At 37.5% G+C, this 21,237-nt stretch overlaps 6 protein-coding genes across 9 annotated transcripts; 3 read left to right on the top strand and 3 right to left on the bottom strand.

Moving 5' to 3' along the window:
* The first annotated feature begins 668 nt into the window (after positions 1-668).
* LOC105955074 (uncharacterized) lies at positions 669-1,999 on the top strand. Its single transcript, XM_012978776.2, has 3 exons — positions 669-1,022; positions 1,138-1,278; positions 1,381-1,999. The coding sequence occupies exons 1-3, from the start codon at positions 946-948 to the stop codon at positions 1,886-1,888; spliced, it is 726 nt and encodes a 241-aa protein (XP_012834230.2). The 5' UTR covers positions 669-945; the 3' UTR covers positions 1,889-1,999.
* A 274-nt stretch (positions 2,000-2,273) lies between these two features.
* Positions 2,274-5,948, bottom strand: CLPP5 (nuclear encoded CLP protease 5). Its single transcript, XM_012978768.2, has 8 exons — positions 5,466-5,948; positions 4,879-4,996; positions 4,702-4,794; positions 4,542-4,587; positions 4,392-4,464; positions 3,840-3,874; positions 3,655-3,743; positions 2,274-2,757 (listed from the first exon to the last, which is right to left on the bottom strand). The coding sequence occupies exons 1-8, from the start codon at positions 5,705-5,707 to the stop codon at positions 2,548-2,550; spliced, it is 906 nt and encodes a 301-aa protein (XP_012834222.2). The 5' UTR covers positions 5,708-5,948; the 3' UTR covers positions 2,274-2,547.
* Positions 5,949-6,055: 107 nt separating this feature from the next.
* LOC105955085 (HIT zinc finger and PAPA-1-like domain-containing protein) lies at positions 6,056-9,958 on the bottom strand. The gene is made up of 7 exons (XM_012978786.2): positions 9,565-9,958; positions 8,363-8,893; positions 7,348-7,942; positions 7,145-7,245; positions 6,968-7,057; positions 6,763-6,887; positions 6,056-6,674 (listed from the first exon to the last, which is right to left on the bottom strand). The coding sequence occupies exons 2-7, from the start codon at positions 8,792-8,794 to the stop codon at positions 6,530-6,532; spliced, it is 1,488 nt and encodes a 495-aa protein (XP_012834240.2). The 5' UTR covers positions 8,795-8,893; positions 9,565-9,958; the 3' UTR covers positions 6,056-6,529.
* A 1,342-nt stretch (positions 9,959-11,300) lies between these two features.
* On the top strand, positions 11,301-16,629 carry LOC105955096 (P-loop containing nucleoside triphosphate hydrolases superfamily protein). 4 transcript variants are annotated; one of them, XR_016030622.1, is made up of 6 exons: positions 11,421-12,179; positions 13,155-14,383; positions 15,367-15,406; positions 15,635-16,022; positions 16,223-16,358; positions 16,478-16,629. XR_016030622.1 is itself a non-coding variant. In XM_012978797.2 (5 exons), exons 1-5 carry the CDS (start codon positions 11,579-11,581, stop codon positions 16,266-16,268), a joined length of 2,304 nt encoding a protein of 767 aa, XP_012834251.2. In that variant the 5' UTR covers positions 11,301-11,578; the 3' UTR covers positions 16,269-16,629. The 4 variants fall into 4 exon arrangements, 1 of the variants encoding a protein (XP_012834251.2); XM_012978797.2 differs by having other exon boundaries at positions 11,301-12,179; positions 16,223-16,629; XR_016030624.1 differs by lacking the exon at positions 15,367-15,406 and having other exon boundaries at positions 11,444-12,179.
* Positions 16,630-16,657: 28 nt separating this feature from the next.
* LOC105955116 (beta-carotene isomerase D27) lies at positions 16,658-18,643 on the bottom strand. Its single transcript, XM_012978817.2, has 8 exons — positions 18,436-18,643; positions 18,223-18,321; positions 18,036-18,137; positions 17,809-17,908; positions 17,528-17,619; positions 17,380-17,460; positions 17,023-17,091; positions 16,658-16,905 (listed from the first exon to the last, which is right to left on the bottom strand). The coding sequence occupies exons 1-8, from the start codon at positions 18,544-18,546 to the stop codon at positions 16,768-16,770; spliced, it is 792 nt and encodes a 263-aa protein (XP_012834271.2). The 5' UTR covers positions 18,547-18,643; the 3' UTR covers positions 16,658-16,767.
* Positions 18,644-18,727: 84 nt separating this feature from the next.
* Positions 18,728-21,214, top strand: LOC105955106 (pentatricopeptide repeat-containing protein At1g02370, mitochondrial). The gene is made up of 2 exons (XM_012978806.2): positions 18,728-19,140; positions 19,581-21,214. The coding sequence occupies exons 1-2, from the start codon at positions 18,877-18,879 to the stop codon at positions 20,814-20,816; spliced, it is 1,500 nt and encodes a 499-aa protein (XP_012834260.2). The 5' UTR covers positions 18,728-18,876; the 3' UTR covers positions 20,817-21,214.
* Positions 21,215-21,237: the final 23 nt, after the last annotated feature.

Raw genomic sequence — 21,237 nt, 5'->3', positions numbered from 1 at the left:
TGTGGATGCCCAGGTACCACTACCTTGTGTTACACACTTTGTTCATCTGCTTCTTATCGGTTATTCCATTAAACTATAATGTTTTATGTTTTTCATATCATTATTTATTTATCCACTAATTTTCTCTCAACTAATTAAAATAATAAGGGCAATTTTGAAAATAAGTAAATACCCCAAAAAAAAAATAGTACACATCAATTGCTATCTAACCCTAATGTAGTAGATACTTATCCCAAAGTCCCTACTTGTTTGGAACTACTTGATTTGTCTCCATTCCATTACTGCATTTATTTTTTCCAATTGGACAACTACCTCAGCTCCTAAATTTACATCCAACCAAATTCACTAACAATAATTATATGAACTCATGTGGTTTACTTCTCTCGTACGATTTATATCTCTCGTACGATTTATAAGTATTTGTACCAATATCGAATCTACTTCGAGTTACTGCCAATTTTCTTGTTAATTAAAAAGATTGGATAACCATTTTAAGGGCATTTTACCTTTTTTCATGGACAAATGGTGCAGCCTTTTTAAGTATAATGCTTGTAATAAATGCAAACTTTACTAATGTAAAAATGTTGAATCAGTCTCTCATTGGGGATGGTGGGTGGCGTGAAAAAGCATTGTTCTTTGTGTGAGTGGATGTGGTGTTTTGTGTGTGTGGGGCGATTTTTTTATATATTTATTATTGATTGAAAAGAAAAGAGAGAGAGAGAGAGAAAGCAACTTGTGGAGGGGTTTGTCATCACTCTGCTTATCTCTTTCCCCTCTCTCTCTCCCTCCCCATAATAATCAATTGAATGCCCTGATTTTTGATCCATCTTCTCCCTTCCATTTATTGCTTCTGCTACAGAAATATCTGCTTCTTCAATCAAGATTTTATCTTGAAAAAAAATCCTGAGAAGAGAATTGAAGCAGCAGAGATATGTAAGAGAAACCATGCAGGAAATTGATCACCACAACTCAGAGTCAAATTGTTCAACACTAGCAGAGGAGATGCATGCATCTAAGAAAAGGCAAGTTCACCCATTCTTTGCTAAATTTTGTGAAAAATTATAGGGTTGAATTTAATTACTTATCTTTGAAAGAGGGATATTTTTGAAGATTCCTGTGTGTGGATAATTTCTGCAGAAAGGTGGCTGAGAGGACTGTGGTGGCTGTGAAAATACAAGGAAATGATAAAAGGCAGCACAGAAATGAAGGCCCTCCTTCTGATTGTTGGTCTTGGAGAAAATATGGCCAAAAGCCCATCAAAGGCTCACCTTATCCCAGGTTTATTTTATTTTTCTCTCTCTTCTTCCTTCCAACCTCCACAGCTATGAAGTTTTTCTCTCTCTTACTTGTAACTAAAATGGAGTTGTTGATTGCATGCAGGGGCTACTACAAGTGCAGCACATCCAAAGGCTGCTCAGCCAAGAAGCAAGTGGAGAGATGCAAAACAGATGCATCAATGCTGATAATCACATACACATCCACCCACAATCACCCGGGCCCTGATTCCACAGTAGCCACAAACCACAAACAAGACCCAGATGAGATCAATGAAGAAATCACTGATGATCAGCCCACAACTCCCAAGCAAGAGCAAGAAGCAGAATTGACAAATCCTGATCAAGAAACCAACGGTGAGGATCGCTTCCAATACTCCCAGTCTCCATTCAATTCCAACCAAGAAGACAGTAATTTCCATGAAAACCTGGAAACTTCTTCGGTGCTTTACGATCAAGATCCGAAGCCGTTTACTCATGGTGCTCCTACGGAGTTTTCATCGGAGGAAAACGACTTCTTTGATGAGCTTGAGGAACTGCCCTCGTCTTCATTTTTCAAATCCTTCATGAGAAGCAGTTTCTGTAAGGATAGGAGTATTGTAAATCCCTCTTGATTATCCTGGTAGATGGACAAGGGAAGTTCGTGTACATAGATCTTTGTTTTGTATCCTGTTCATATGAAAAATACTCTAAGTAGCCAAAGTGGTAGTTGGCTCAATTTTCCAGCCCTGGGCCTCGTGCTTCTGCTTTCTAGCACTTGATACACGTGATAAACAAAAACACCAAACCTGATTTAGAGAGAGAAAGAAGCAGATAAGGCAATTAGCAGATTTGTGTAGTGGGTACTTTAGCTCTCACCTGTCTTTCCCACCACGAGAATCACAGGATAGTGTCCTTTCTTCCCCCACGCTGTGGTGAATTCCTAAGTTTGAATATGAGAATTTCCACAAATTCCAATAAGCATGCATGCTCTATATGTAAGTTACTACCATGACAATCTTTTGAAAAGTTGATTTCAGATATGGTGGTAAAGAAGCAAACATATCCAACTCTAGAATTTAATACCAATATTACATATAACAGAGAAGTATCAACTAAACAGGATACCGATAAGTCCATCAGACTAAAAAATTAAAACGCACTCTGAGGTTTCCTGAATAAGAACACAGATCATACATATTACGGCAATGGTTCTAAATTACCTAGTTTTCAGCAGAACCGACATGATCTTATTTAATAGGACAAAGGGGTAGTCATGAAAAAGACTGAATATTCAAGATAATTGTTCTGCTGCAGCTGCAAGTGGCTGTAGGGCTTTAAGAGGATTCATGATAACACCGTCAATAAGCCCATACTCTTTGGCTTCTTTAGCACTCATGAAAAAATCACGGTCGGTGTCTTGGTTGATCTTCTCCAGGCTTTGACCGGTGTGGTAAGCCAAGTAACCATTTAAATTTGCTTTGTGATGCAGCATTTCATTTGCCTGAGCAAGAGCATGGTCAACATTGGAAACGAGTGATTGAATTTCTTAAAACAAGTTAAGTTGATATTTCAAAGAATCCATCACATGAAATTTCCACAACTGTCAAAATTGTGACTGCCCATGTAAGAGGAGTAAGACAATGTAGAAAGAGTGTTTTTATCAGATCAGGATCAATTTACTATATGCGGCTCCTACTTAAGAGTGTAAGTTCAATGTTACCAGTCGACCCAGTGAGCTCAACGTAAAGACATTCTCTCTCCATACAATGAAGTTAAAAGCAAACATATCTCCAGTCTCTGAATTTAGTTTCCACTTATCTGAATATACATGCATCGTCCACTTTCACTTACTTTTTCTATCCTTTGAATTGCATGATTCATATGAACCGAGCAAAACAAGACAAAAACAGTAAGCAAAAATCATCTTCCTCAAATTTAAATAACCGTTTTCATAAACCTAGGATGATGATTATCAGCTACTCCTTGAAAATAGGCTGAGAGAAAAAGCACAATAGATGTATATTAGATTTACTTTACCAAGGTCAACAATATATCAGATAACTATGACATGACGGTAAGTAGAGTAAACAAAGCTACTTGAGCTGGATTCAAGTTCAAATGGTCTAAAGTTTGTTTATGTCAGCCAATTCTTGATTATGCAAGGATATCCTTGATTTAGAAGCATGTCAAGAAATCAACACGTGCACAAACTATTATTATCTGGATAGGACCAGCTAGGCTATGTGCGACTAACACATTCATAGCTTAGAATACTCATCAAATTCCCAAAATATTGCATACCACAAGGCAACTGTACACTAGTTTGTAAGAAAAAGCTAGATATCTACTGCCTAACAAAAACATATTGTTACACACTTAAGGCAAAAGATATAATTACCTGGATATCAATGTCAGTCTGGCCACCTTGTGCTCCACCAAGAGGCTGATGGATCATTATCCTTGAATTGGGAAGGCTGTATCTTTTCCCTTCAGTGCCAAAGAGCAGAGTATTATATATTTTGAAGAAAGGAAGAAATATCATCATTGGAAGATCAAACTAACTAAATGAATTGAGTCATATACCTTTGGTACCAGCACTCAATAGAAAAGCTCCCATACTGCACATGAATAGGGGGGATACAGTCAGTTTAATTCACAAAGATCTTCATATATTCATATACATAGGCAAATGCCAGAGGCCCAATCACAAAAACAATGAGCACTTATCAAAGGTTGAGGGATGTAAATAATGTAATAACATCTGCAGAATATAGTAGACGAATACATCATCAAGTATTCTTAAAATTAATATCAACGAAAAGGTATCAACCAGGTGTGTGTGATGTCTGCCAGTTAGCTGTATAAACAGATGATGCAGGAAGGAGACACAAACAAAACAAAAATTATATGATGATGAGGTGGATAAGAGCTTATAAAAAATCTAACCGGCCAAAAAATACAATATGACTCAAAAGCAGCAGCAGCAGCAGCAGCAGCTTTTTAAGAATTTTAAAGTCATGTATTGATGAAGAACCAGGTTGTTCTTTGAAATGAAAGAAGCGACTCAAATTATGTTTGGAAATATAGACATGAATTGCAGTTACTTATACAAAACCAAAGTCAATGTATCTTTACCTAGCTGCTAGTCCAACACAAACGGTTGAAACATCAGGCCTGATATGCCTCATCGTGTCAAATATAGCCATACCTACAAATTAAGAGGATTGGAATAAGATAAATGAAAACCAGCGGCTAGAAATGATCACACGGAACAGGATGTATTACCAGCTGTAACCGATCCACCTGGAGAGTTCACGTACATAACTATATCCTGTTCAAATTACACAACATATTGATCAACAAAGTATTATCTGCATACCAATCTATACGCAAGGGAAAACTTCCATTGAGATAGAAACTTCAACGCAAAAGAAATGAAATATACCTTTGTAGGATCCACAGCATCAAGATAGAGCAACTGGGCAACAATAATATTTGCCATATCATCATCTACAGCTCCACCACATCGGATTATCCTCTAAAAACAAATTGGGTTACAACTTAACATCAACACAGATCAATAAAAAGAAATTTCGATTAATTCAAACAGACGCTGACTCACATATTGAAAAAGTTGGCTGATGACACTCATAAAACGCTCTTGCATCATCGGAGGCGGACCCTGTGAAGCTTGTGCATATGCTGGAAAGTATGGCGATGACGGAGTTTGCAAATCATCCCTAAAAGCAACAAAAGCTATTACAATTTAATCATATACCTCCTTTGTTTGCATATGAGTGTCCTCCATGCTAGAGGTTAAACTCTATACTGTCTGATTTCGACAAATTCACAATACAACATAGAACTACCAAAAACCATTCTAACACAGTCATATCTTCGTTTACTACAGATGAGAAACATACTTCTCTGCTAGCATATGAACCAACTGGCTTCTAAAGCCAAACGGCGAATTGTAAATTTTCTCAGCAGTTTATTTAATGAATATTTAGCTCCGTAAAATGAAATATTCAATTCGTAATACAATTTGGTTATGTTTCAGAAACACAATTCTGATTCTATGCAAGTAACTCAAATTAATTGATCGCAAGTCACATATGATGATGAGTGAGTCAAATTGAATGGTGTAATCTGGAACCTAGATCGTATTAGATAGTACCCAAGACAATTCATCCATTAAGAAAACCTTACCTAACCGACCAAATACCGTTCCGTGAGTTCCTTCCTGGAGCACCAAAGTCAGGAGAGTATACAGCTTGCACCGAAGAGCTCTTGAGACTAGATTCATTCAATTTTCTGGAAAATCCATACCTAGAACGGACGGATTGCAAGGGGAGAGAGAAGGTTTTGGAGGAGGAGCTAGGGTTTGGGGAAGAGAGAGAAAGTGAAGATGAGTTGAATGCAACAGATGAAGAGACACATGAATGCGCCATTCTGAGAGATAGAGAGACGGTGGTGGTGCGGTGAGTCTGGGGAGGCTTATCCAATTAACGGCGGCCTCTCTGAGTGGAAGAGAGGGTGAAAGCGTGTGTGAATGAATTGTGAGTTGTTACTGATTTTTTTTCTCTCTCTACAATTCTCTCTTTGAGCGGGGAAACTATAGCGCTTTTTATTCTATATTTTTCACCCTTATATATATTCTACTTATCTTTTCTAACACAATTTCTTCAGTTCAACTAATCAAATAAAATAGTCTTTTCTATATATAAATTTTAATAGCTACATTTAAAAAGAAACGTTCATTATTATCTTCTATACAATATAAGTATATAACAGTGGAATTTTATGGAAACCCCTGCAAAGTAAAAATACTCTCTTCACTGTAAATTGCCAAAGTTCAACAAACTATGAGACCATGAGATTTACCGGTTTTCTAAATGCTACACCCGGTCAAGTACACCGAGTAAGATACACACATTCACATGTATGTGTGCGTAATTGTGTGGTGCAACGTTACCAGTGTATTTGACGAGTGTAGCATCAAAAAAACACCAGATTTAGCAACGGTAATACAAACGGTCACACAACTGCAAATGTCTTGGATAAATATACAAGATACCACCATAGGGAAATAAAATACAAATAAAAGATGAGTTAAATGGATAACAAAGAAAGGTCATCCAGCTCATAGGAGAGAAGCTATCCTAAATTCCTTAACCTTTCTACATTGTGCAGAAAGGATAATCGGAGACAATTTGTCGCCCAGCTTCTCTGTAAAAATAACATCATATATGCAGACGATTACTTGCACGAACTTAGCAGGCCTTTTCGGTTTGCGTCTTTTCATTAACGGCCTTGTAGCATTGGAGACTGCATAGAGGAAGATTCGACTTGGAATCTCGGTACTTGTAAGCATTGCTACAAGATGGACCCGCACACTTCTCACGTGGAGGAGGATAACTGATATTCGAAAAACCCATTAAAATATTAGGGTCGTTAAATCATGTAATCCTTATGGAAAATTGTGAAAGATTGAAAGAATGCTTACTTGCAGTTGGTGTCGAAAAATTTAGGCAGGCCTAAGTCTTGTGGGAATGTGACGGTAGTCCCGGTGGGTCCCATCACAGTCCTAATTGTGTTTGTGGAGAGCATTTGAACGTTCGTCGCCTTCCCCTGTTTAAAACAAAAGGGTAGTGTGGTAAATTTTCATGTAACACATTCAAAATATCAGGTTCCAAAGGCGCAGAATTTACCTGAGCCAACTCTTCCTGGCGTTTCTTGATTTTCTCCTCTCTCTTCTTCCTGCTGGAATCTTGACCGAGTATTTTTCTGATCGCCTCTGCCTGCAGTTTTAAAACTGGCCTTCTTATTTCCCATTCAACTTACAAAAACTAAATAAATTAAATAATTGCAAAGAAGACAACAGAAACCTCTGATTCACGAGCTGCTTTCTCATTCTGCATTCTCCGCCTCTGAGCAGCCTCCACCTTCTTCAGCTGTTGCTCCACTTCAGTCAGTTTCTCCTTTTGCTCTGTGTTACACAAGTTAACAGAGCCAAGTTCAATATAGATCTGACTGTAGGTAGACGTAATTAAGACATCGCAAGACAAAGAAAAAGGATTTTTATACTTACTTCGAGGTGGAGCCGGTGGTAAACCATTTGGAAACTCAATTTGGCCACCGCCAGATGCAGAAGGGGCATCCTTGCTTAAAAGGGCTCTCTGACGACTCGTAAGAGCCATTTCCCTCTTGTTTTCCGTCGGTAACTCCGACAGATCTTTCCTTTGTCTGCTCTTCTTCCTCCCTTCATTCTCATCATCAGAAACTTCTTCTTCCTCTTCGAAATCTTTCCCCCCCGATCTGGATCTCTTTCCAACATCTTCAATATTGTCAAATCTGCCCCCCTTCTGCAGTTTTCTGGTTGGCTGTGCCTCCAGATCCTTATACCCCATTATCTTCGACGTCTTGAGTTTCTCCAAGTAACGGATCTCATCATCTTCATCGTCTTCATCAAATCCCGCATCTAAAACTCGTCTCTTGGGCACACGTTTGCTTTTACGAACTGAATCTGATTTGTCTCCTTGCTTCTCGGAAGAATTCTTTGCTGATGTCCTCCCCATATCCTCCTTTACAACACCAAAACCACCTTTGTTGAAATCCTTCCACGGAATCCCTTGCAAGCCAGCTTTCTTACCTGTAGGTGGAGAGTGACTTTCGTCGGAGCTTCCCTGAAATAACAAGAGCGGACCAAACAATGAAAATATTAAGCCTGCCACCTATTAAAGTAGGTAAATCACAATCATGAGACTTGAATGCTACAGATTTGCCTGCCAAACAAATACAAAATTCCCTTAAATGAACGAGTCCCGGAACCAGTATATATATTCATACATATATATACCCAATAAATACGTGACTTGTGACATTAACAATTAATATTCATTTCAAGTCATTGACCTCGGCAGGATCCCTCATAATTGCACATTACAGCCAAAGCACAGTTTTTTGTCAGGTAAATAATCTATCAATCAATTAAAAAATGCAGCGAAAGCGGGAGAGATAAAACCAATTCAAGAACATATTGAATCAGCTCGAAAAAAGTTCTAATGGATCATAATCGAAGAAGAGATACAGACAGAGCACAAAACCTGAGGAGTCAGTCTTTGTCGTGGTTGAGCATTATTATCTGGGGATTGATTGGCCTTTACCAAAGACCCATTGGAACCCGATTTGGTTTGAATTGTGCGAGTAACTCCACCAACCTTCAACTTAACTTTTCTCAATTTACTCTCACTCCCTGCTCCATCACACACGCCATTACTCAGAATCGCATTCGATCCACTTTCTGTTCCACTAACTGGTAAGGACCTAGATACACACTGATTCAAATTGAACATTTTCCCCCCTGAGTTACCATCACCAATGTTCTCATCACTCGACACCTTACCTATATCGTCTGAAATAGGTGTTGATGACACTGGGGATCGATCAGGCTGCGCATCGGGTCTAGGTCTGCGTGACGTTTGACTTCTTCTCTTTTTTATACTACTCTCCAATCGAGGAACCCCTTGTTGATCCATGTTAGAGGATTACTGATTTTAATAACAACGGTAGCACACAGGCTGACTAAATGTTCGTTCAGGTTGATGTATGTGGAGCCACTTAGTTCATCATTGTCTCTGCAAAAAAAAAAAGACCACAAATTGAAAGATTACACCACATAAACAGAAAATTCTAACTAATCTTGTAGTTACATTTGGGAATCGCGTATCCATGGAACAGAAGACAGTAATTGCTAACAAAATTAGTAACCAGAACAGTTTCAATTAATCCAAACGAGGACATCGATTTAATGCCTAATGCGGCATTGATAGTTCAATAAGGAAATCATCAGCAATGCATCCTACCTCTAAACAAGCCCAACACCACCATCACCTCAAACGAAAAGGGTACAATTACGGAAACAATTAAATAGGATCAGCAAAACACGAAGAAATCCATGTGAAACCGCAATTCAACATGCAATAATCACTATAGAAAGTTAATTCACAATGGGCAAATCTAATATACCTCGAAATATACTGATAATCTCATATTTGCATGAACCCAAACATCAGAACAACGTGAATCATACAGGCCCGTACCGAAAAGAAAAGAAATTCACCAAAACTGAAATTAACTAGAGCGCCAATTGAGTTACTTCATAGAGAACCCACATTGAGAGATCATCGCCCAACCCGAAAAATTCACCAAAATCCCCAAATTCCCACCAGAGAAAACCACCGAATTAACGCGCACATATAAAAAACATCAAAGCAAAAGAAAATAAAAATAAAGAAACAAAATTTACCTAGCGACAAGACCGACGGAGAAGAAACGAAGAGGCGGAGAGATGAAAAACGGGGGAATAGAAGATGTAATCGAGGGCGAGAGATAATGGGTCGGTGAGTATGTATTGCACAGAGAGAGAAATAAAGGAATGTAAGGGGCTGTTTGGATGTTTGTATTAGGGTTAGAGAAGATAGACAAGGTAGTGGTGTTGATACGGGTTACTATAGTAGTAGTAGTAAAGAAGACTCCCAATTTCTTCTCCATTTTTTTCACACCTGGTGTGTGTGTGTGTGAATTTTTAGTGTGTTTGTTTTTTTGATTTGGGGATATTTGTACTCGGTTATGACGACTCAGCAAGGTCCTGCCGAGTTGACTCAACTGCCCCCTTTTTGCCTTTGGGCTTCTCTCTCTTATTTTTTTGCCTCCTTCCTTCCAACAATATAATGCATGTGCTGCAACTATGTGCGCAGGATAAGCTCCTGCGCTCCCCGCTTATTTTAGCAACGACCAGTCCTTGATTTTTATTAAATTTTTTTTTTATATTGAATAACGCAATTTTGACATTTACAACCCAAAATAATTAGGATTTTGTAATCAACAGTCCCTCTATCTATATGTTTTTGTAACAATTAGTTATTTATTTAATAAAGTATATATAAAATATGTGATCTTAGGTTTGTATATTAAAATATAATATAATAAGGCGACCAGAAAAGCCCAATATACTATTAAGTTAATGTTTTGGTCCAACAACATAAAATGGAACCAGTACGTATTGTTTTATTTGAAGGGCTTCAAAGAAGCCCAATTATAACATTGTTTTAAAATTATATGAAGGCCTTCAAAGAAGCCCAATTATAATATTATTTACAAATTATTTGAAGGGCTTCAACGAAGCCCAATTATAATTTTATTTTTAAATATAAGAATTATATGACAATTATAAAAAAAAAAATTGTTTAATTATCTTATAAATTAATTATACTACTTTAAATATTTTTTAATTATCTTATAAATTACTATTAAAAAACATATTTAAATTATAACGAGTTTCGACCCTTGAAGGTTGGGTCGTAATATAAATTCGCCATGGACCCGTCTATCCTAAACCCGTGGAAAATCCACAAGTTTAGTTACTTAACATCAAGAGTCGTTGTTTAACGAAACAATGGTGGATTTTGATTTATAACCTACGCACACCTAACTCAAATCAATATAAATATTATTAAATGTATCATATTAATTTGAATTAGATCGAGTGGATTGGTTTCATAGTGACTAATTAATTATTTAACTAATAAGATTCTCGGTTTCTTATACTACTAGATAGCATATTGAATTTGTCGAATTATAGCATTATACATAATATTGTCTATAAAGCAATCAAAACCTATATAATATATTATTAGCTCATACTATTTAATCAATACGACCCGAAAGCGGTAACTAAAGAACTCCGTGGACTATCTAAACCATCTTCATAAAATGGATTCAAGCAAAAATACATAATTATCAAATGCAAGTTAAGTAAGAAAAACAAAAAAGATACATATATATTTTTGAAGTAGTAATTTAAAATAATTTTAAGATAAGCAAAAACTACATCTACAAATACTAAAAAATAAATATAAAAAATAACGTCGGGGTGCATTGTGAATAATTTAATTATGTTATGGGGATCTAAAGTATTATTAAATGTTCAAGAGGATGCAAAAGTTAAAGAAACTAAATCTCAATGGTGCAAAAATAGAATTTAAACATGCATTTTGTAACAATAGTTGGGCTGAAGAACCAAATTCAATAAATTTAAAGGACCTCCGAATAATAAATTAATAGTTCATGTAGCCGGAAAATCCAGGCCCATAAACCCTGGTCAGGTTCATATTTCATATGGCTCAGCCGCCGACCTCAATAATTTTTCGATTTTTTTTCATTATAGCGTGGGGATAAATAAGTATATTAATATTTATATATTAGAAAAAATCTCTCAGAATTTCCCAAATTTCAATTCTAGGGTTTAATTTTCCCGCAAGATGTCGAAACGAAAATTCGGATTCGAGGGTTTTGGCATCAATCGCCAAACAACGTACAACTTCGAGCAATCCCAACCACCTCAACGTTTATACGTCCCTCCTTCCTCTCGCGGCGGCGACGCTGATGAAGACGCCGACCTCGAGAACATCGACTATGCCGATGAACGTGACACTTCAAACGAGGATGTGCCTAACAAGAATGATGGCGCTGCTGCGGATGAAGACGAAATTGATCCTCTGGACGCGTTCATGGAAGGATTACAGGAGGAGATGAAGGCGGCACCGCCACCAAAGCCGAAGGAGAAGCTGGATAAGTACAAGGATGACGTGGAAGATGACCCAATGGAAAGTTTTTTGAGAGCGAAGAAGGATTTGGGGCTGCAATTGGCTGCTGATGCGCTTCACGCAGGGTATAATTCGGATGAGGAGGTTTATGCTGCGGCGAAGGCGGTTGATGCAGGGATGATTGAGTATGATTCGGATGATAATCCTATTGTTGTTGATAGGAAGAAGATTGAGCCGATAGCGGCGCTTGATCATAGCTCGATTGATTATGAACCATTTAATAAGGATTTTTACGAGGAGAAGCCTTCTATTTCAGGTATTTCACATACTTGTTGTTATTTTCAGTTTGAATTCTGTTAGAAGCTTCACAGTTTTCTGGCAGTTGATTATAATCTAGTGGGCTAATGCAGCGGATTTCTGTATGCTTTTTAGTGCTTTGATCTCCGATGAGAAGTGTATGTTAGCGCCAGGTTTACATGTTTGCTACTGGAACTTTTGTTAATGATCTCCATATTTAGTATATCGTCCAACCTGTAAGCTATAAGAGATCATTTTAGCAGCCCCTCACTGAGTTGAAAAATAAAATATTGTAGTCTCGGGCACTTCGTGATTTTAGCAAGTCTTAGTTATGAGTTTTCTACAATTATCCTAATTTTATTCAGTTAAGACTCATGGCTAATGGGTTAACTTTTACCATTGTTGAAAGCTGCAACGTCAGTAAGAAATAACATGCGTTGCTCCACTATGATCAAGCAATATCGGGATATTATTAGGGAGATTTGAAAGAAATGCATCATAGAATGATAAAAGAAACTAAAAACAATTATTAGTACAGATTAAAAACTGATAGTGAATCAACTATTAATAACATTTTAAATTTGTAAAAAAGTAGGGTTCTAGATGTTACATCGAAAATGTATTACATATATTAACTGAACTGAGTTTTCATCCAATATGAGTATCCAAAAAGTAGTCTAGGCTCCAACAATCAATGATTATTAGATATTACCGCTAATGAAATATGACGGTGCCAATAATATGAGGGTATCATTTGACATTAGCGACTATCAGAGAATAAAGATATCATCCGGTATTCGGTTGCCAGTGTCTATCTAGCCAATAAACCGACAATTTGAACTATAGCTCATATCCTTTCTCTTAGCAGAGTCAAGGAATGATAAAATTTTCTTCAAGATATTTCACATTGCTTTCAAACTTTTCGTGCACCGTTAGAATTTCATTTTGCGTTTATGCGGAAAGCATCTGACTAGTAAGTAATAATGTTTTGCAGGTATGAGTGACCAGGATGTTATCGAGTATAGGAAGAGCTTATCTATCCGTGTTTCTGGTTTTGATGTTCCCCGACCGATTAAGACTTTTGAAGATTGTGGATTTTCTTTGGAGCTGATGAAAGCCATAGCAAAACAAGCATATGAGAAACCGACACCAATACAATGTCAAGCCTTACCCATTGTGCTTTCTGGAAGAGACATAATTGGTATAGCAAAAACTGGTTCAGGAAAGACTGCTTCGTTTGTGCTCCCTATGGTTTCTCACATTATGGATCAACCTGAACTTGCGAAAGAAGAAGGTCCCATTGGAGTGATATGTGCTCCTACTAGGGAATTAGCTCATCAAATATATCTGGAAGCTAAGAAATTTTCCAGAGCTCATGGTATTCGTGTCGCAGCAGTTTATGGTGGAATGTCGAAACTTGATCAGATCAAGGAACTAAAGGCAGGATGTGAGATAGTGGTGGCTACTCCGGGGAGATTGATAGACATGATTAAATTGAAGGCACTAACCATGTCGAGGGCGACCTATTTAGTACTTGATGAGGCAGATAGAATGTTTGACCTTGGTTTTGAGCCACAGATAAGGTCAATAGTAGGGCAAATAAGGCCAGACCGCCAGACATTACTGTTTTCGGCGACTATGCCTGGAAAAGTTGAAAAGCTGGCTAGGGAGATTCTTTCTGATCCTGTAAGAGTAACTGTGGGAGAGGTGGGTATGGCCAATGAGGACATTACCCAAGTTGTTGAAGTGATTCCATCAGATACAGAAAAGTTGCCATGGCTGCTCGAAAAGCTTCCTAGAATGATAGATGAAGGAGATGTTCTGGTTTTTGCTTCCAAAAAGGCCACAGTGGATGAAGTTGAAGCCCAACTATTGCAGAGGGGTTTTAAAGTTGCGGCACTTCACGGTGACAAAGATCAGTCTTCTCGAATGGAGATATTGCAAAAGTTCAAATCTGGAACATATCATGTTCTTATTGCTACCGATGTTGCTGCTCGTGGTCTTGACATCAAGTCAATAAAATCTGTTGTAAATTTCGATATAGCTAAAGACATGGACATGCATGTTCACCGAATTGGAAGAACAGGTCGTGCTGGTGACAAAGATGGAACTGCATACACTCTCATAACACAAAAGGAGGTGAGATTTGCTGGTGAGCTGATCAACAGTTTGGTTGCTGCTGGTCAGAATGTGCCCATGGAGCTCATGGATCTGGCTATGAAGGTATTTCCTTGGCTTAGTTTTGCTCGCCTTTAAAATAAAAATGTTAAAACTGTTGAAATTATGTGCTGTTTAGTTATGGTGTGATATTTTGAATTGTAACATACAATACTTTTCAACTTCCCTTCATTTTCCCCAATGTATACTGTAGCAAATGCTAACTTACTGCAGTAGATAATAATCTAGATAAGACTTACTAAAGAAATGGTTCTACTTGTGTAGTGATAGGATGATTCGCTTGTATAATCAACTTATAGAATTGTGCTGGAGATACTTCACTTAGGATCAATAGAGGATTCAGGATTGTCTATTGAGGGTGAGCTAAAATACACGAGAGCCCCTGAATTTTTCCTTTTAGGAGTTTTAGTATAAAATAACTTAAATCAAGTAAATATTTAAATTTTTTAATGAATATAGCATAAATTAAACTCTGTAAGGTTTTTTTTTTTTTTTTTTTTTTTGTGAAAAAACTCTGTACGGTTATATCTCAAATTATTATCATGTAAACTACTTAGAAATTACAAACTACAAAATGACCCTTTCAAATTTTCGTTTTGTGAAAAATCTTCATGATTGGGTGGGCTAGATGAAATAAATTGGGTAAATAAGCAAATAGGCTATGATGTAGCCTGAAAAAATTGGAAGTGGGCTAAATAAATAAATAAATAAATAGGCTATTATGTAGTGTAAATAAATTGGATTGAGGGTGGGCTATAGAGACCATCCTAGTCCAAGGGTGGATCCGCCCTGACTTAGGATCAACGTGAAAAAGCGGACAGATAACTGATTCCATGGGTTTTTTTTGGTGCAAATAAGGCAACCCTTTTCCTGTTCCATGCATATATAATTGTTCTGCAATCGTATTCAGGTCATGTTTTAGAACAAAAATCTTTTATACTGTCTCCATGATTGCTTGAATTTATCATTACATTTTGCATATTTAGTTTTCTGTTTCTGTGAGTGACATTTACTTCCTAAATAATTAGGATGGAAGGTTCAGATCCAAACGTGACGCACGGAAAGGAGGTATGGTATTTCCATCTGCTATAATATACTCGTGGTTTTATTTATGTTTTTCCCAAACTTGGGTTTAAAAACAAGAGGCTATTATCTCAATAGTGTTTGCAGCAGGGCTCTTTATGTGAAAACAAATTACCTAGTGGAATTTAAAGATCTAATATGTGGAATACCTGTAGATATCTTTTTTTTTTTTTAATCTTATTGGAGTTCTGAAAGCCTATCCTACTATTGCAGGTGGAAAAAGAGCAAAAGGAAGGGGAAGTAGCGGTAGAGGTGTTCGTGGTGTGGACTTTGGTTTGGGGATCGGGTACAATTCGGAATCAAAACCTGCATCGAATGCCACTCCCAGTCGACCTGCGGCAGTTAATTCATCAAAGACTGGGATGATGTCACAAGCCAGAAACAACTTTGTTCCTGCATCATCAAATTCTCAGAATCAGTTCCTACAAAGCAGCGCAGGTGGTCAAACCCATAGAAGAACAGCTCTACCTGGGTTTGTATCTGGTGGGACAATCGGTGGTGATATTCATGCTCCAAAAATAAACGGTACAAGCTCTACTGCCTCTGCATCAAATACTACACCCAGCTCCAGAGAAACTGCGAAACAGACTCCCACTGAAAGGTGACATTCTGCTTTCAACTTGTCTTCTTGTATATGTATATGGAGAAATATGGAGAAAGCTTCGAATGTTTTATGATTGATTGTATATATCAATGTACACCTTGCGTTTGTGACCATATCTTGTTGTTTGTTGCTTTCGTTGCATCTCTTTCTGCTCCAAAAATAATGTCATTCTTATTTACTATTGCTTTCGTTTTCAGAGATAGAACAAGAGAAAGAAGGAGACCCTCAGGCTGGGATCGTTAATGCTCTGATATTTTTGCTTGTGGAATCAAACTATGTTTTGACTTAAGCCCCCATTTGATGCTGTTGTATCTGTATTTATGGCCTTGGCCTGTAAGTGGCGTCGCTGTTATACATGGTTTGATCGTGAATTTAGCTTATTTAAAAAGAAAACTTCTGCAGGAGGGTTTACTTGCTAAATATTATGTTGTTAATTTATTGCTTGGTAACAGGACTGTGAGGAAAACGATTTTAGCAACTGTGAGCACAGCGCAACTCCATTCCATTGATTTTTGGGATGTAATTTAACAATGTAATATTGGACATGTGTTGTTTTCCAGGAGGGGATTGAGTATATAAAGCATTTTGTTGATTGGATTAGCAATATTAGTTGTGTCATCTGCAAACACAAATTAGAATGTACTTTTACCACTGTGTGGTGCCATGTTAATTTATAGCAAAGTTCTTGCAATGCAGTAGTAGTGTATTTGTCAATATAACATTGTTGTGTATGAACCAAATTTTAAGCCTTTGGACATTTTGAGACATCCGTAGCAGTATTTATTTCCCTGCGTCGATTGGCAGTTGGGCATATCTGCAGGCATGGCTCCTTGAGTGCAGTGTCGTCTTCTGGTGGAGGAGGTGCCACCCCAAATTTGAACTACCATTGGTCATATCACATGCCAAGAAATATATAAACAACATTAAAATTAATGATGAGATCTGAAAAAAAAAAACGAATATGAGAGGATTGAGGTACATTCGAATCATGGGATACCTGGCAGCTATAATCGATGAAATTGGGCTCCATCACTAAAGGAACTCCCATGTACTCGTTGAAAAAAGCCTAGCAAATCAAAACAAGTCGAAGTTAGTAAAACAAGAACATTTTTGTGTATTCCCTCCTTTATGCTAACCATGTAGCAGTAGATACATAAAACGAGACTGAGATGTACGATCAGATCATTGGAAAACCCTTTTTTAGAATTTAAAAGTTATATATGCATACAGTGAATCAATCTCAAAATTAAATATCAGTTTCAATTGCTTCTTCATGGTTAAATTAATTCTTCATGGTTAAATTAAGGCAAAAAGGTGATAAACAAACTTGTGAAGGATAGTGAGAGCTACTAACCTGCGTAGGAAGTTTGCACGTATTGATACATACACCAACACATTTGCTCTCCTCCAAGTACTTGCATTTCTCAACAAAGACCTAAATCGACTAACCAATCAGCTCAACTAGGAAGAGCAACAAAAAACAAGAAAATTTATAACATTACCCCACTAGTCCACGTCGATCCATTAGGCATATCGACAGAGTTAACGATGCACTTTCCCATGAGCCATTGACACGAAAGCGCAGTCACCCTTGCTTCCAGAAACACAACACATGCAAGAACACCATTCAATTATGAAACATGCACTAATATTTTCCTGAATTAAACTTCCAGGTTCAGTTTTAGAAATGGAAAGCAAAACAATCCGGATTAAGAAAAAATCGGTCAAAATACGATTAATTACACCAGGCGAAATCCGTCAAATAAACCATCAAAATACTCACCAACCATAACGGATGCCAACTTGCCACCAGCAACAGGTGAAATAAGCATTTTATAGAGCTCCAATAGCCATTGAGGAAACAGTGATCTTAATACCCGGATCTGCCACAAAAATTAATATCACCATAAACTAACTAAACAGCATATTAAAAATAATTAGCAGCAAACTTAAATCAATGCAACTTCTTTACAAGAAATCGGTTATGAAACAGAGGAAATTGTGATATACCGAAGCTTTAGTTGCTTCAGAATTGGATCGACCACGCATTAGGCGATGAGCTGCATCAATTATTCCATCGTATCCAGGCTTTTCAGAGTCCCATCCATTCTCCTATCAATAATTTACATAATTATTAAAATTTAATCAAGGAATAATAATAATAATAATAATTAATAACAATAAAAGAAGTATTGACCTTTGCCATTTTGCTACGAAATACGTTTAAGAAAATATCATCAATCATCCCGGGCTTATATTCTTGCGGCGGCGAAGACTTCAACTCAACTGCTTCTACCTGCAGGATTTATTTATTTATTTGTTAATTAATTAATAATTAACGGGAAAACGAAAAGGGTAAAATTAGTGAATCTAATTAAAATAACAATTAAACGAAGAGTTGGTAGTGTACAGAATTTGATCGGAGCGAGAAACAGGAAAATCGAGAAGAAGGTTCGATTGTTGGAGAATTGAGAGAGGGGATTGAGATTGAGACGAGTGGTCGGTGATTCAGAAACGCCATAGCCGTACACCTTCAAGCTCTCCACCCTCCTCCTAACTGTTCCTTTTATTCATTCAACATAGGGAGATAAATAAATACAGAAGATAAATTAAGGGCTAATGAGCAATTTTGCAATTCAATTTATTTGTGACACGTGGAAATACAACTGTATAATAATATGATAATTATTATTTAATTTGTCAGCTACTAAAATACAGGTCAAGGCCTGGCCAAACACGGCGCATTAGCAATTTATCCCAGCTTCATTTCTACTACTTTTCTATCAGCTGAGTAAACCCTAGTCGATAAACCCTCTTTCTTAGTAAAAAGTGCCTACGTCGGTGATTGACAATGGCGAATCTCAGCCGTCGATTTGCAGCCGGATCTTCTGCATTGGTTCGTGAGTTCTCTACGGCGGTGAAAGCTGCGGCGACGGCGACGGCCGGACAGGAGGACCGTTTGTACCGGAGATTGTCTGCGTTGGGAAATAAAAAGGGGACGGTGGCAAGTACGATAAATGAGTACATAAGGGAGGGCAGATCCGTCAGCAAGTTTGAACTTGAGGCTTGTATCAAGCAACTCCGCAAATACAAAAGATTCAACCACGCTCTCGAGGTTCACGCTCTTCTCTCTCTCTACAATTTCTCTCTCTGTGTGTGTAATTGTGTGGCTATGCTTCAATTTTTATGATTTGTTCTCTGTAAAATGATGATTAACATAAAAGTTCGGATTGCATTAAGTTCACTGAAGAATGCTTGAATTAAGAAGCAACACCATATTCATGTTTGTATCAAACCAACCGGTTTACTTATAAGTTGCTAAGTATAGTGTCTACTTTTCAGAAGAAGCTTATTTTTGTTTTCTCGTATCGGTTATCGATTGATTGATCATGTCATTTGGAAACTTGAACTGCATTTTTTGGGCAAAATCATCGCCTCAACTCCATAGAATATAACTATTTTGGTGTGAATTATCCGTGCCTTCCTTTTCATTGTGGTTATTGTTTTGGATAGAGATTGACCTTTTCTTTTTTTTGAACTTATTAATACATCCAGATCATGGATTGGATGGATGTTCGAAAGTTTAACTTTGGGCATAAAGATTATGCGGTGCGTTTGGATCTGATTGCAAAAGCTCAAGGAATAGCTGCAGCTGAAAATTACTTCAGTGGCCTCTCACCCTCTGTTAAGGTTCATTGCACTTACGGATCACTTCTGAACTGCTACTGTACGGAGAAGATGACCGATAAAGCACTCGATCTATTTGCTACAATGGTTAAAGAGAACATGGTATCCACACCATTACCTCTCAACAATCTCATGTCCTTGTATATCAGATTAGGCCAACCAGAGAAAGTTCCTATCTTAGCCGAAGAAATGAAGAAGAGGAATATTCAACCAGACACGTTTTCCTACAACTTGTTGATGAATAGCTACTCGCTTTTGAATGATATCGAGGGAGCTGAAAGAGTTTTCGAAGATATGAAACGGGAAAATGCGAAGCAGTGTAATTGGACGACATATAGTAATTTGGCTATTCTCTACACTAGGGTTGGATATAAAGAAAAAGCTGCTTTGGCACTGCAAAATCTGGAGAAGGAAATGCGCCCTAATGATCGCGAGGCGTACCATTTCTTGATAACCTTGTATGCTGGAATATCCGATCTTCACAATGTCCATCGAATTTGGAAGGCTTTGAAGTCAACTATGAGAGTAGTAACGAATAATAGTTATATTATCATGCTTCAATCTCTTAGGAATTTGGAAGATATAAAGGGAGTGAAGAAATGCTTCGAGGAATGGGAGTTGGGATGTTCTAATTACGATGTTAGATTGGCCAATACAGCTATCGGTGCTTACCTAACACAGGGAATGCTTGAAGAAGCTGAGTCGACCCTCCAAAATGCTGTCAGTAGATCGAGAGGACCTTTCTTCACTGCATGGGAAATGTTTGTGATTTTTTTCCTGAAAAAGAATCAAATAAAGCAAGCTTTGGAGATAATGGATATTGCTACATCTAGAGTTCGCGAAGGTGAATGGCGCCCTAAATCTGACACCACGGAGAAATTCCTGGACTATTTCAAGAAAGAGGGCGATGTGGACGGTGCTGAGGAATTCTATAAGTTGATGAAGAGGATAAATTGCATCGACAGAGATTTGTTGAAAATGTTGCTTCAGACCTATGTGGCTGCTGGTAAAACACAGCTTGATATGCGTGCAAGGATTGAGGAGGATGGGATTAAAACGAACAAGGAGCTTGAAGATTTGCTTGCAATTGTTTGCCCTGAATGACGAATGCACTTGCCTATATTCTCTCCATGTCTGTAATGGAGAGAATTTATATAGGTCACACTGAGCAGAAAAAATCGGATTTCTCTTTCCAATAACGGCATTAGTGCAGGATATTCCACATAGAGCAGAGGTCGAGTCTTGAAACGAAACTGGTGCAGTTGACTTGACAGTAAGTTTTTGGTACAGAGAGCAGTTCCTATGAACAATAAGTTGAAGATGAATAATTTAACTTGGTTAGATGGTTGAATTTAGTATTTGAAGTTACTATCAACCAGCAACAGCAACTTTGTAGTTATGTGGCACCACTTATATTCTTGTGGTTTGAGGTTTTGGGTTCAATTGCAAAATGTGTGCTGTAAATTCATTTATAAAGCTTGTGTGCTGAATACTTCAATTGAGATCCTGGATCACATATATTACA

Source organism: Erythranthe guttata, chromosome 4, assembly GCF_056151865.1.
Source record: "Erythranthe guttata isolate IM_541 chromosome 4, IM_541, whole genome shotgun sequence".
Lineage (NCBI taxonomy): Eukaryota > Viridiplantae > Streptophyta > Magnoliopsida > Lamiales > Phrymaceae > Erythranthe > Erythranthe guttata.
The sequence above is the reverse complement of the archived record's forward strand: the minus strand, read 5'-3'. Positions and strand labels throughout refer to the sequence as shown.

What these genes read in the sequence shown, in the direction of transcription:
- LOC105955074 (XM_012978776.2), top strand. Translation starts at nt 946, where the DNA reads ATGCAGGAAATTGATCACCACAACTCAGAGTCAAATTGTTCAACACTA. An exon ending in ATGCATGCATCTAAGAAAAG is followed by an intron (nt 1,023 to 1,137) that starts GCAAGTTCACCC and finishes TAATTTCTGCAG; the next exon opens with AAAGGTGGCTGAGAGGACTG. An exon ending in AAAGGCTCACCTTATCCCAG is followed by an intron (nt 1,279 to 1,380) that starts GTTTATTTTATT and finishes GATTGCATGCAG; the next exon opens with GGGCTACTACAAGTGCAGCA.
- LOC105955085 (XM_012978786.2), bottom strand. Translation starts at nt 8,794, where the DNA reads ATGGATCAACAAGGGGTTCCTCGATTGGAGAGTAGTATAAAAAAGAGA. An exon ending in GACAAAGACTGACTCCTCAG is followed by an intron (nt 7,943 to 8,362) that starts GTTTTGTGCTCT and finishes TTGTTATTTCAG; the next exon opens with GGAAGCTCCGACGAAAGTCA. An exon ending in TTTTTCGACACCAACTGCAA is followed by an intron (nt 6,675 to 6,762) that starts GTAAGCATTCTT and finishes TTCGAATATCAG; the next exon opens with TTATCCTCCTCCACGTGAGA.
- CLPP5 (XM_012978768.2), bottom strand. Translation starts at nt 5,707, where the DNA reads ATGGCGCATTCATGTGTCTCTTCATCTGTTGCATTCAACTCATCTTCA. An exon ending in TCAGCCAACTTTTTCAATAT is followed by an intron (nt 4,795 to 4,878) that starts GTGAGTCAGCGT and finishes ATTTGTTTTTAG; the next exon opens with AGGATAATCCGATGTGGTGG. An exon ending in TGTGTTGGACTAGCAGCTAG is followed by an intron (nt 3,875 to 4,391) that starts GTAAAGATACAT and finishes ATTCATGTGCAG; the next exon opens with TATGGGAGCTTTTCTATTGA.
- LOC105955096 (XM_012978797.2), top strand. Translation starts at nt 11,579, where the DNA reads ATGTCGAAACGAAAATTCGGATTCGAGGGTTTTGGCATCAATCGCCAA. An exon ending in GGAGAAGCCTTCTATTTCAG is followed by an intron (nt 12,180 to 13,154) that starts GTATTTCACATA and finishes AATGTTTTGCAG; the next exon opens with GTATGAGTGACCAGGATGTT. An exon ending in ACGTGACGCACGGAAAGGAG is followed by an intron (nt 15,407 to 15,634) that starts GTATGGTATTTC and finishes CTACTATTGCAG; the next exon opens with GTGGAAAAAGAGCAAAAGGA.
- LOC105955106 (XM_012978806.2), top strand. Translation starts at nt 18,877, where the DNA reads ATGGCGAATCTCAGCCGTCGATTTGCAGCCGGATCTTCTGCATTGGTT. An exon ending in GATTCAACCACGCTCTCGAG is followed by an intron (nt 19,141 to 19,580) that starts GTTCACGCTCTT and finishes TAATACATCCAG; the next exon opens with ATCATGGATTGGATGGATGT.
- LOC105955116 (XM_012978817.2), bottom strand. Translation starts at nt 18,546, where the DNA reads ATGGCGTTTCTGAATCACCGACCACTCGTCTCAATCTCAATCCCCTCT. An exon ending in TTCGTAGCAAAATGGCAAAG is followed by an intron (nt 18,138 to 18,222) that starts GTCAATACTTCT and finishes AATTATTGATAG; the next exon opens with GAGAATGGATGGGACTCTGA. An exon ending in GATCGACGTGGACTAGTGGG is followed by an intron (nt 17,461 to 17,527) that starts GTAATGTTATAA and finishes TAGTCGATTTAG; the next exon opens with GTCTTTGTTGAGAAATGCAA.